The sequence below is a fragment of the Corvus cornix genome, chromosome 1A (genome assembly GCF_000738735.6).
Source record: "Corvus cornix cornix isolate S_Up_H32 chromosome 1A, ASM73873v5, whole genome shotgun sequence".
Lineage (NCBI taxonomy): Eukaryota > Metazoa > Chordata > Aves > Passeriformes > Corvidae > Corvus > Corvus cornix.
The window spans coordinates 35,885,090-35,898,413 of NC_047057.1; the positions used below are offsets into that span (position 1 = coordinate 35,885,090).

Sequence of the window (13,324 nt, forward strand, 5' to 3'; positions counted from 1 at the left end):
TATTTAGTGAACTAAAATAGAGTATTAATTTTTCTTGAATACTTTCATATAAAGGCAGTTAATGAACTTTGTCCTTGTCACTGGCATCAGAACATGTAAGAGGGATTTTGGTGGCGAGGCCAAGTAAAACTCCTGTTGTAAGTTGAGTCACAATAGCATTTTATCTGGGCAATGGATAACATTTTATTATTCAAGGAAAATGATGTGACAATATCCAGCTGAAGAGCATGATTAGTTATGGTCATATACCCCTGAATTTTCTTCTTTGTGTCATGTTCCTAAAATTTGCAATGGAATTTATGACTAAGACAAGCATTTCACCAAAGCTGTCTTACTATCTGACCATCTTGGTATTATCCAGCCCTAGAACAGCTGTGTTTGTCAGAATAGAAAATGATTATGATTTCCAAGTGAAAAGTTCTCCTTGAATATAATGTTCCTTTTTCAGTGATGTTTTGGCATCAGATAAATGGCCTTTCATTCTGTAAAAACAACATAAGGTGCCTTTATGCATCTTTGAGGATTTAATAAATACATTACAGGTTTGTAGGTATATTTGCTGATTTGAAAAATACTGATTTACCCATGCTGTTAATAAAGTTTTTAAAATGGTGTAAGTTTATTTTCTTTATTAAAATAAATCCTGGTTTTATTGCTGAGTATTAACAGCATGTTAATTTGTGAGTGTGCACTGCTTGATAAGCAAATACCGGTTGGAAATTCTGTTGCTTTAAGAAGTAAAGAAGATTAATTAAATGACTGATTTTTTTTTTTCTAGCTTGTATCATTAAAATCAAGTAGGGATGGTTTTGTTTGGGTTCCTTTTAATGAATGTAGTCCCTAAATTTCTAACAATTGTTTCCAAGTGCGGGGAAACCAGTCAGAGCCACAACCAGCCAAGTACATAGTTGTTCAACTTTATCTGTGCAGGCTGTGGAATGTAATATGGGTTGCTTGTGTGCTTAAGGAACTTAAGTGCATCACTGAGCGACGGCCTGGACAAAGACCCTTGGGATAGTCTCATATCGTGACACTTTGTACCAGCATGCTGCATAATCAGCATAAACCTGTCTCCTTCTGTACTTCTTCTCATGGCTTTTATGTGGGTTATCCAAAGACAAAGCCTCTAGGAATTAATTAAAACATTTTACATTTCTGTCACAGGGAGGAAATCATAGGCACATGTTTACTCATTTAAACAAATATGTTCTGTTATCCTAATCAAATAAGGAAGCATTTGCACTTATCAAATTCACTTGCATTAAGCTTCATTTTTTTCTTGTTGTAATATTTGGAGGTGCCATTGGAGAATACAGAAAATAGCTATGCTGTTGTATTACAGTGCTCAGTTTCTGAAAATGAAAGACGAATTTAGTGCTGGTGACTCATGATACAATCTAATTAATTCCCTGAAAAGAATTTCTGAGTGGGTACTTACGCAGTTCTCAGAGATGAGGTATTTTTGATAGAGACAGCTAAAGAATTCCAGAGAAGCCTTTGCAATTATCTCTGCTCTTACAACTTGATAGAAGTACTTTAGCAAAGGTCTCTCTGGAGCCTGCAACAGGATCATGTTGTAACTGATGTCGTGAATAGGACACTCTTGTTCCATAATTGTCAGAGTAAGGCCACATAAGATAAAAGACTGTTCAGATGATAAAGGTAGGAAAGTAAAATACATTTCAGCATAACCTTCTGAGTGGGAGCTCAGGAGGAATGGCTGGACTTCTCCCTTGTGGGAAAATGAAAAAAGGAAGAGTATACGGTGAATATGTTTGCTTAAGGAAATGCAGCTGAAGTGCAATACCTGGATTTGAAAGTGGTGTTCAGTTGTTCATATGGGAGAATTCAGTAAATTCAGTGCACTGCATGTAGTGTAACACAGCAGATCAGTTAACCAAGTTTTTAAATAATTCATTTACATGCATATACCTCTGTCTAGGTTTGAGCAAATTCTGTAGATGTGACTTAGTCAAAACATATTTCTTTTCTGTTAAATGTCTCCAAGATTCAACAGATTTCATTTTTTTTTTTTTTAAATTTTATATGATTCATTTTTAAATGTCACATTTTTGCTACATGTTTTATGTACATTATTCTTTCACTTTAATTCATGCTGTGTTTTTCCCAATAAGATAAATTTCATGGGTTATCCAGCTGTGATTGCTTAGTACAAACAAAGAATGATTGTATTGAAAAACGTGACTTGGATATTACTTGTTGGCTAATGTTCACATTACAAAATTAAAGTGCAAATGTGCATTCTTTGTATAAGTGCTTGGTAACATGCTCTTCTAATATTTGAAATGAACTTAGACTCACAGAATTATCCAGGATTTTGAGAAATAAAGAATAATATATGAATTCAGGAACTTTAAGCTGAAATGAAATGATACTCACTTACTTAAGAACCTGTTTGATTGTGGATATCCTTACGCTTCTATTTGTCAGAGAACTATAAAAATATATTCAACATTTAAAAGAAAAAACCCCAACCTGATTTATGCTGATTGTATTATATTTGCAGTTCTAAAACAAAATCCTTCTTTGCATGTTTCATGAAGAAAAGGTAAGTTTCAACCAGTACTTACAACACATTAGCCAAAAATTGGAAGTTCTTCTGTGTTCTTATGTGATTCTGGTGAGGTAGTGTATGCCTGACCTGACTGTATGCGACAGGTACAGCTCCGGTTGATTTAGTGAGGGATCACATCACGGTCAGAGTGTTGAGATTTTTAAGGCTGTATCAGGGGAGTGCAATGAAGTTTTTGTGTTGGATGTTCCTGCTGAAGAATGGGTTAATTCCCCATGCTCAGTTTATTCTTCATAACAGATAGGTTGCAGGAACCTGCAATTTGAGGTAGGTGTGTGGGAAACACCAGCTAAAAGAACTGTTAGTTGTTAGAAAGTCTGCAGAGCTGAGTGGCATCCACCTGTACCTTCTGAGGGTAACCAGATATGGAGCTGCAGAACTTCTGGCAATGGGATGTAGACCATCCTAGCAAACAGTTGCTCTGCCAGAGAATTGCTGGGGTGATGTACAGAAAATGCTCCAGGGGATGTCCTGGGAGCTATAGGCTGATGAGTTGGTCTTCCTTCTTCAGTGAGATTCCATAGGGTATAAAGGGTGAGATAACTGAGCACATGGATTAATATGTTGGTCTTGCCTGGTCATCACTGCTGCAAAGGGGAATTCGCTCTTATTATCCATCTGGAGTTCTTGATGGCAGTGTGAGTAGACAATGGATTTTAAAAAAGTTTTTGGGACGGCACGTTGCGTATAGCTCAGGGTAAATAATTTAAGGAGAGAACTATTTAATGTATGTGTACTGTGACTGATTCATTAAAAACCACCAATACTAGTACATATCAGGTATATATACTAGTAGCCATGAAACTTCATGTATTGATTCTCAAATCAGAAGGTCTTTATGAAAGAATGATGCCTTTGTGTGTGCCTGTATGTGGTCTGAGTCTTGTTTTAATCAGTGAAAATGAAATTGATTTTAAGAACTTTTTACAGTAATAGCTCTAACAGTATGAATAATATTTAGTGTAATTGAGACAGAGGATAGAGTAATTCACATTTCTCTTAGCTAGAGAGAAAGTAACCTTAATCTTGAATTGCAGGTGTACTGGCACACAGAAAAATAACTGCAGGCCTTCTATTTGTGTCTCACTGTATTTGAAAAACAAGTGGTGTTTAATCATATTAATCAAGACTGATTTTGAACTGACTACTGCACAATAGAAGAAAGTTAATAAATCACCTGTATTCAGTGTTGGTTTTGGTTTTGTTTATTTACTGAGGTGAAGAAGCAAAATTGATGGGTGGAGGTTTTGTGGAAAATGGACATATTAAACTTCTGTTTTAGAACCTCAGTTATGTACTTTTTTGTGGTAGTCCAGTGTTCCCCTCCTCAGCATTTCACTCCCTGCTTATACCTTGGATACCATGGGGGTGTTTTTCTTACCAGGATCCTTCCTGATTTTAGTTTTTGTGTCACAAAAGCATTTTTATGAACTAAATCAAACAGCTTTAATTCCTAAAGAAGGATGGCAAGGTGGAAATTCAGTGAGGAAGAGATAAATTGAGGTCTGTGTAATTACTATGATTGATAACTGGTGTTACGTGATGTAAATTGATAGGTAAGCCTGCAAGATGCTGTGTCAGCCTTCACAAACTCAAGGTGTTTTTCCACTGTTCACTTTTTCATATTTTCATATGTTGCTTTGTAATTTACAGGGTAGAATATCTTCAGAGAGATTGATGTCATCTCAGTTGAGATGTTCACCATGTAAACACCTGCAACTGAGTAGTCCTCTCACCTCCCTGTATAATCACTGAAGATAAACAGACACCTTATGGTGAAATTCTTCTGTCCTATTTTAGATGCATGTCTTTGGATGAATCAGGGTGAACTGAATTGCTTGCTTCTCTCTGCCTTTAAAGGAGGTCTAGGCAGCTGCCTCAGCTGTGTACAACTGAGTAAGCATCGCTTAGCTACAATGTAGGCATTTGCACTCAGATGAATCTCAATGCTGTGGTTAAAACAAAAACAACGAAACACACAAAAGCGCAGCTAAAAAGGAAAAGAAGTTGATATTGCAGGAAAAAATGACGAATTTTGTGGGAAGGAGGATGGAAGAGCTGTGTGTTTTCTAGGTCAACCTATTATGATCTCTTTTCCTTCCCCCACTCTAATGCATTCAGAACAATAAATTATTTTGCCCTTAAAAAAGTCATCTGTAGTTCATGGTTTCTGTTTTGTGTTGCTGACATTTTTCTCTCATGAGAACTTATCAGAATAATGACGTAATTTTTGGTTCTTCAAGGAATAATGCTGAAGGAGTTTCTAGTTTATTTGTGTCTCTTCACACATGGCCTCTTGTCCATGCCTCTTGGCTTCTGCATAACCCTATGTGCTGGTTTGCTGACTTGTATATTGTTCCCTTCACTGCAGCTGCTTCACCAGTTCTTTATTTCAAGTGCTTTTCTTTGCTGTCTGTTCAGTATAGAGCATCTACGTTCAGCTAGCAAGCACTCTGCCCTGTCTTCAGGGCCTTCTGTCGAATACTACTCTTGCTAGTCTTCTTACGTAAAAGTATTGCATTTAGAATAAACCAAGATATGTTATTTGACTCTATATACAAAAGGATCATGTCACACCAGTTTTGTATCTCCACAATTCAGGAATTCCCCCAGAATGGGGAATCAGTCTCTGTATGCCCTTTCTGGACAGTGCAGTTGAATTAATCTCACTGCACTTTAGATGTCTGCGGTGCAGATGTGTACATATGAGCTAGTCACTCCAGCCTGCTTTTGGAGTGAATTGCAAGAGATGGGTGCTTTTAGAGTACAATTCCCCTGATCTGAGGTTTACTTTAAGATTAGATAAAGTGCATCCAGAGGTGATTGGTAAAGCCCATTGACTGTAAGGGAAGTCTAAACAACTAAAGTGATTATAGTCACAGGTGCTACAGATGGCTGCACTGAATCTGATGTATCACTTCCTGAGTGGCTCTGCAGCAGTACTGTTTTGTATGCAGTAGTCATGTTTTTGTGGGTTCATATATAATACTTAATTTGTTTCCTTTTAAACAAAATTCCATTTGGTACTACCTTTTGTATTAAAAAATGATTACAAGATACAAGTTGCAAGTGAAACAATTAATTAAAGAATTCAAGTATAATAAAATTGAGACATTCAGTAAGTCATAGAATTAAATTGACTTACAGTAATTGTGATTTCTGTGATGTAAGAGGATCAAGATGTAGGAGTGGGTCTTTAAAATTAGTTAAAACTAATCTGGGATCCAGGATGCAATCACATTACTTTATGTTGGCACGGAGAGAATTAGACTGAATACCTTAGCTCGGCTCTGCATTTTGTAGATTTCAAAGACATGTTCAGTTTACATAGAAAGGAATTCTACTCCTAATTTTGGTTATGGATTGTCTTTACCATGTTGTGAGTGTACAAGTTTCTTCAGGGGAATAAAGCACATAAACTTCCATCCCTTCAGGCAGTGTTGGCTCACTGTCCATGAGTGAGTCTTTTCCCAAGAGCACTTCGCAAAAAAGAGCTGTATGCACTTAATTTCCATGAAGTAGCCAACATATTCTACTTTCCTTTCCTATAGTGATGGAGTCACAATGCTGAGGCTGAGGAAGCTTCAGCTGTGTCATAGGTTAGATGAGGAGTGTGCTGGGTGATCTTTGGCAAATGATTTCACTAGGGCGTATCCCAGTTTCCTTTTAATTTGCAGAATATTGGCATTAATCTTACAGAGCACTTGGGAGATCTGCTAATGAGCAATGCTTCACCAGACCCAGGTAGTACCATTAATCATTGAATGAGTGAGTAGTGTATTTGTCTGAGTAGACATATTAGGCACAATGGCTAAGGTGAGTCAGATTTTACACTGGCAGAACTAGGTATGTTTTTTGAATAGGAAAGAATTGCTTTCCACTAGACCTCTTAAACCAATGTGCTTTACCTCTTGACAAGGTACTGAGTCATCCACTGCCTGGAGGAAAGCACTTAAATCATCAGTAAACAGTCATTCTGCCCAGTAGGAGAGGCAAGTTTGCATCTCAAGACATCCTATGTTGTTCTTCAGTTGGACAAATGTTGGCAGAGCAGAAGTGGCTCTGAAAGTGAAGTGGGGAGCAGGCTCCTTGCATGTCAGGGTGTTCAGAGAGTGATGCTGATAGGTTCCAAAGGGCATCTCCTGCAGCAGAACTGATTTGTTGGGATTTTTGTGTAGGTTTAGGTCTAGGTCAGAGAAGCTTTTAGAAGGCATGGCAGTAAAGTCCTCTGGACTCCATCTAGTTTGCTGCTTGCTGCTCTGCTTGCCAGGTGGATAGGCGGTGGGAATGTCAGCACATTGGGCCATTCAGAAAACCCCAAAGCTGTGTATTTTGTTTTTCCTATAATTGAGCTTACTGCACATACCTTCTTCACCTCCCAAGACCCTCTGGTTAGGGTCATCTTCCAAGCTCCTTTTTTAGTAAGCCGCTCTTCTTTATGCCAGTTACCTCTTGCTTTTTATCCTTCTGCCTGCAAACCTGTTTTGCTTCCTCTCTAGTCAGAGTGCCAGTGTTTTGTGCCTTGTCCTTCCCTTCCCAGAGCTGTGAACATGTGGATAGCTTCTGCTCTTCTTATGAGGGTATCGCTGTTCTCTGTTCTGCCTGCTCTCAAAAGTGCAAGAAAGGTGAAATGAATGGTTTCCTCCCATTTATTTTCCCCCCACACCAGTGGCTTAATTTGCTCATGCTTCTTCACCCATCTCTCCAGTACACTTTTTCCCCTCTTAAGGTTCTCTTGTTTTTTGAATCCATTCCCTTCCTCAAACAAGTCAAGAAAGCATTTGCTTTCCCTGAGTGGGGAAGATGGCAGAACTATTGTTCTGGAAGCTGTAAGAAGGGATTGTGGGTTTCCTGGAGGTAATTAATTGGTAGAAAGTACTTCTAAAGTAGCTGTGAAATGGGTTCTATCTTGAAAAATTAATCCTGCTTTTGTGCCTTGACTCTCCATTCAGTCTTTGCTTGCTGTTTTATTTTGTTTGCTGTGTAAAGGCCAGCCATAGTCCATCCAAGATGTGTCTACATGTTACCTGTGAGAGGAATTCTATAATTTCTTTACAAGTATATGATAGTTCTTGGTCTCTGGATAGAAAAAAAGACTCTGTGGGCAAGATTATATGGAAGTATTTGCTTGGTTACTTTTTACAGAAATCAGTGGAGTCAAGGTGCTTATATAAGTATATGGCTTGTTACTCTGTGAAATTTAAACTCTGAGAAAGAAACAAGGGCATCCTGGAATACTAAATAGTGAGTAGGAAAAGGGATGTGTGATGAATGGAAAAACATCTTCATGTTGAGGATTTTGTCTGATCTGTTTTATGTTTTACGGTTTTTTTTGTTTCTGCTACAGATGTTTTGGATTGCCCTGCCCTACAGAACAAGTAGGATTTATCTATTTATGAGATTTTTAAAAAATCTTCTGTTTATCTGCTTAAACAGATTTATCTGCTGTTTATCTGCTTAAATGTGTCTGAGAACTTTACTTGTTCCGTTCCTCTAGTAATATAAGGGCAATAATGTTTCCTGACCTATGGTCTTGGCTGCTCAGGTAATAATCTGTTTTGGAAGGTGTTTTTTCCTATTCTGCTATGCGTTCCAGACATGATTTGTCTTCCAGTAAGATTATATACCACCATAACAATATAGCCTAGTGTTAATAATGAAAACACCATGTTTTGCTTTATTCACTATTCAATTCCTAAAAGCAGCTGCAAACATCTCCTCAATTAATTTTTTTTTTATTCAGTTACTCTGCAAAATATATAATATTTGTTGTTGCTGCCTATATGAAGGACTTGTGTTTTCTTACAACTTACTAATAATTTTCAAATATTTTTGATTTATGTCATTATTTCAAATGTTGTTTATTACAGATAATCCATTCAGTACTTAAAAATAGTCACTGTACAAAAAAATCAGTGGAACACATGTAAAACGATCTAAAAACCAACAAGGGTTAAATTTTCAAACTACCCTGAACTTTAATTTAGCAGGAAAAGACATAAAGTCTTGTTTTGAAAGCTGAAGGTAGATAAATTCAAGTAAGTGAAACTAGATACATTTCAATTAGTAAAACGGTGTGTAGCTTTCACTGTGAGAGTAAATATTAGTTGTGACACATTCTAAATAGTACTGTAAAACACTATTCTGTTCTTGAATCTTCTAAAATAGATGCTATTGTGTAAAGAGAAGGCATAGGGGTCTTTGCCTAAATTACTGTTTGATCTCTATTAATGCAGACTAAATGTTGTAATAGTCCTTTTGGCTTTAGAATCTCTAAATTTTTGAACTTATGAAATGCTGTTCTTTTTTAAAATTTTTTTCTATTTGAATGTTAAACTAATTACTGAGCCTTCGTCTCTAGATGAGGTTGTTGAGTTCTAGCATCATGTTTTCTTCAAGCCTTTAATTCACTGACTTGCAATCACAAGGGTCCTTCCTCTTGTACTGTCATCAGTACTAAGTATAACATTTAAACATTGGGATTGGAAGGCTGGTTGTCTTGAAATTATATTGCAAAGTGGGATATTATAGCTAATGGATATTATAGCTAAAATCAGATCTGTGAAGTTATTTCTGCTTGAAATAGAGCACTTGTGCAAGGGGAAAATACACAGCAATTGTGGTTCTGAGAGGGAGTGAGAAAACACAAAAAGGGTGCTTGAAAAAAAGCTACTCTTGCAAGTATCTGTCTGTTTCCTGAGTAAGTACTGAGAATTAGAGTCACCTGTCTTGTAGATCTCTATACTTTGCCTGAAGGGGAAAAGGGTAAGAACTGCTACAAGTAGAGAAAGAGCGCTATACAGAGAAAGAGTGCTATACAAGTACATATCTCTTTGCATGACAGTCTGGAAAATAACCTGACTATTAGTAAGTCAAATATATATATCCACATCTTACAAAATTCTTATGGCGATTACTCACTTTCACTCATCAGATCTTGAAGGCTTTTACAAAGGGTAGTAGTATCACTGAATCCTCATAGTGTAATGGAGATAAAAATACTATGAATAATCACTGAGGTAGAATTTGCAGTGGACACTATTTCTTTGCTTCCATTTAAAACTGGGCATTTCTGTTGAGTGCACAGAAGGGTTGGGGTCAGTCAGCTGTGGAGCTGACACATGCATGCTGCAGCAGTGGGGAGAGTGTGTTGTATGACCTGCACCTTATTCAGTATATGCGGCAGGATATTAACAGTATCACTTTGCCTCCCCACTTTTCCTAGTAAGTATTTGCATTATCTTCTCTCTCTCTCTTTTTCATCCTAGCACAAATAAAGATTGTATTAGTTACAGATTTCCAGGATATTAGTGTTGGGTGGAAATGTTTCGCTTCAGAGTGTTTTTATTGTGTTATATTGACATTCAAAACTGGTAACTTTGTTTCTCTATTATTTCCCATAGGGTGCAGCTCTGATTCGAATGTTGGCTAACTTTATGGGTCACTCTGTGTTTCAAATGGGCTTACAAGTAAGTAAAGGCATTTCTGTCTTTGTGTAGATGTGTATTTCTAGCAGTTTCTCTTGCTCTCTCTTTTTTCTTTTGAAGCTGTATTTGCATCAATTTGTGGAAATGTTTCTTTACTTTAGGACCATCTGAGGTACCACTGTGTCTCTGAAGCTGAATTTGATTGAAGATGCACCTGTATTAATCCCTTCATACACCAAGAAATTGCACTGGCATACAGTTTTGTGTAGATTACCACATAAAAGCCATTTTATCCATGTAACAACTATGGTGAAGGACTAGCTGAGGAAGTAGCTACTTCTCTTCACCTCCATTTGACTGCTGGTCTAACAAATAATAACAATGTAAGCCAGCTGGAAAATAAACAGCCCTAAAATGAATAATGCTTTTCAGATAAATATTTTTGTCATCCCCTCCTCCATAGCAAAATCTTTCAGCTTTATTTTTACCTTTAATAAGCACGGAGTACTCCTTGCCTTAATGATGTTTTGAAAACTCACTCTGTCTTTTCAAAGAAATTTAAAGAGGTAACATTTCTATACAAAAAGAAAGAAATTCAACATGCTGATTACCAAGGATGAACTCCTTTCAGCAATAATTCAGCACAAATGAGTGTTTCGTAAACTATTTAAAAACAAACAAACCAAAGCATAAAAAACAATGCAACTCCCTCTATTCCATTGAAATCTGCTTGAGTAAATCATGTTACAGGCAGCTGTGATTGATGAATTATGTATGATGCAGCCTGCTACTTAGAAGTGTCCTTTAAAGTAAATTGATGTTCACCTGAAATACAATTATGCTAAGTTGGAAGGAGCAATCAATCTTATCTGTTCTTAGTAAGCTTTTCATTTTGAAATTTAAATAAACTACATCTAGGATCGGTCATTTTTTAACAGAATAATTCTACCTCTAACCAAAATAAATTGGAAGATAAAATGTAAAACAAAAATTAAATGAACGCATTGGTCATGTCAGAGAGGTGTTTTCCATGCAAAGGCAATGAAAGGAAACTTGCTGAGGAAATGCAGCTTTTTGGAGAGTTTACAGTACATTCAGGGTTTGTAGCATAACTTACTCATGGAACCCAGCTTGATTATTTTCTTAGTTGTAACACCAGGTCAGATGAATTAGAAAAATTTCTCATCCAGATGAGAACTCTTTAAATCAAAAGTTTTCTTCATAAAATCTTGTGTATGTCGAGGGTAAAACCATCATGTCCATTTAAGCCAGTAAGACTTCAGTCCTTTGTCCAGCAAACTCCATATTCCAGCCAGAAACTTTTGCCTGGACAGATCCATTTGTAGAGAAATTCAATAGCACTTTTTCCCAATGAAGTACGTCACTCAGGGTTTTAGAAAGCAAAAGTTTTAGTGTGTACTTCTTAAACTCTGTTTTTCTGTTTTCTTCTATGTTTTCCTGAGAAATAACAGTGTGCAAGTTGTCCTGAAATAGACTGAGAAAAAAGTTCAGATCAAAGAATAGCTATGCAGGGATTAATCATCATTACCATAAAGTTGTAATGTAGCTTTGTTTTTTGATTTGAATGGTTTCCTATTATTTCTGCTTTTCACTGGTTTGGCTCTAAATAGAAACTGTTCTGTTTGCTAATTAAAGTCTATGAAAAATCTAACTGTGAAAATCTGACTAGTGGAAGTCTTGGCATCAGTTCAGTAGAAGGATGATGATTTTAACTAAAACCAGTTTGAAATACAGATAGAGATTTTCCATGTGTATGTCTTCAAGCTGAACAAAATAAAACATAAAGTTCATAAGCTTTTTCATAAGCTACAAATTATACAGTTGGAAATATCTGTCAATCATTTAATTCTTTGTCTTCTGCGAATCTAACAAAATACTGTTCCTGCATTGTACATTTGGGAGGCTATAGCTTTGCTAATGATAAGGGAAACTGGAGGACTAATTTACCCTTTCTGCCATGCACTGGTTTAGGCATTTTAGCTCTTTAACTTGGTACCATCACTTGGGATTTTTAATTATGTTGCCTTGAATCCTGTTTTAACATGGAATTCTAACATTCAACTAAACATCCTTTCTGCAGGATAGGTGCAAAATCAAGTATTACTACTATTTAAAAATCTCTTCAAATAACAAATACTCTGAAAATGCACTTGATGGTTCATTCCTCCTTCTAATGGCTTGCTGAGTAACTGAAAAACCTCCACAGCCAGTTTTTCCAGGGGAATGCTGTGGGAAATGGTGTCAAAGGCTTTAGTAAAGTCTAGGTAGACAAAATCCATAGCCTTTCCCTCATCCACAAAGTAGGTACAGAAGGGGACCAGGTTGGTCAAACAGGACCTTTCTTACAGCATGCTGGCTGGGCCTGACGCCCTGGTTGTCCTGTATGTGCCGTGTGATGGCACTCAAGACAATCTGCTCTGTGACCTTCCCTGGCACTGAGGTCAGGCTGACAGGCCTGTCATTCCTCAGATCATCCTTCCAGCCCTTCTTGTAAATGGGTGTCACATTTGCTAACCTCTGGTTGTCTGGGACTTACCCAGTTAGCCAGAACTACTGGTAAATGATGGAAAGTGACTGGGTGAGCACTGCTGCCAGCTCCCTCAGTACCCTTGGATAGATCCTGTCCCTTCTCATAGGCTTCTGTGTATCTAAGTGGTGTAGAAGATTGCTGACCATTTTCCCTCAGATGTTTGGTGCTTCAGTTCTGCTCTCAGTTGTCCAGCTCAGGGGGCTGGGTACCCAAAGAACAATTGGTCTTACTATGAAAGACTAAGACTAAGAAGGCATTCAGTACCTCAGCCTTTTCCTCATTCTTTGTCACTATGTTATTTCCCATATTCAGCAAAGGATGGAGATTCTCAGCCCTCCTTTTGTTGCTAATATATTTACAGAAACATTTTTTATTGTATTTTACAGCAGTGGCTAGATTAAGTTCTACTTGGGCTTCAGCTCTTCAAGTTTTCTGCCTGTATAACCTCACAATGTCCTTGTAGCCCTCCTGAGTTACTTGCCCCTTCTTCCAAAGGTCATAAACTCGTTTTTTTTCATCTGAGCTCCAGACAAAGCTCTTTGTGCAGCCAGGCTGGTGGTCTTCCCCACGGGCTTGTCTTTCAGCACATGGGGATGGCCAGCTCCAGCACTTTTAAGATTTCTTAAATATGTTCAGCCTTCCTGGATGCCTTTGCTCCTCAGACAAAAGCCCAAGGGGCTCTCTCAGCCAGTGTCATAAACAGGCTGAGGTGGCAGTTCTGCCAACCCCTCTACTTACTTCTCCAAGAATTGA

At 37.4% G+C, this 13,324-nt stretch overlaps 1 protein-coding gene across 1 annotated transcript in view; it reads left to right on the forward strand.

Moving 5' to 3' along the window:
* Window positions 1-13,324, forward strand: part of TRHDE (thyrotropin releasing hormone degrading enzyme) — a 209,084-nt gene that overhangs the window by 102,339 nt on the left and 93,421 nt on the right. Inside the window, exon 7 of the mRNA XM_039570645.1 lies at window positions 9,997-10,062. Coding sequence (XP_039426579.1) covers window positions 9,997-10,062 — 66 coding nt within the window. The remainder of the gene's footprint in view (window positions 1-9,996; window positions 10,063-13,324) is intronic.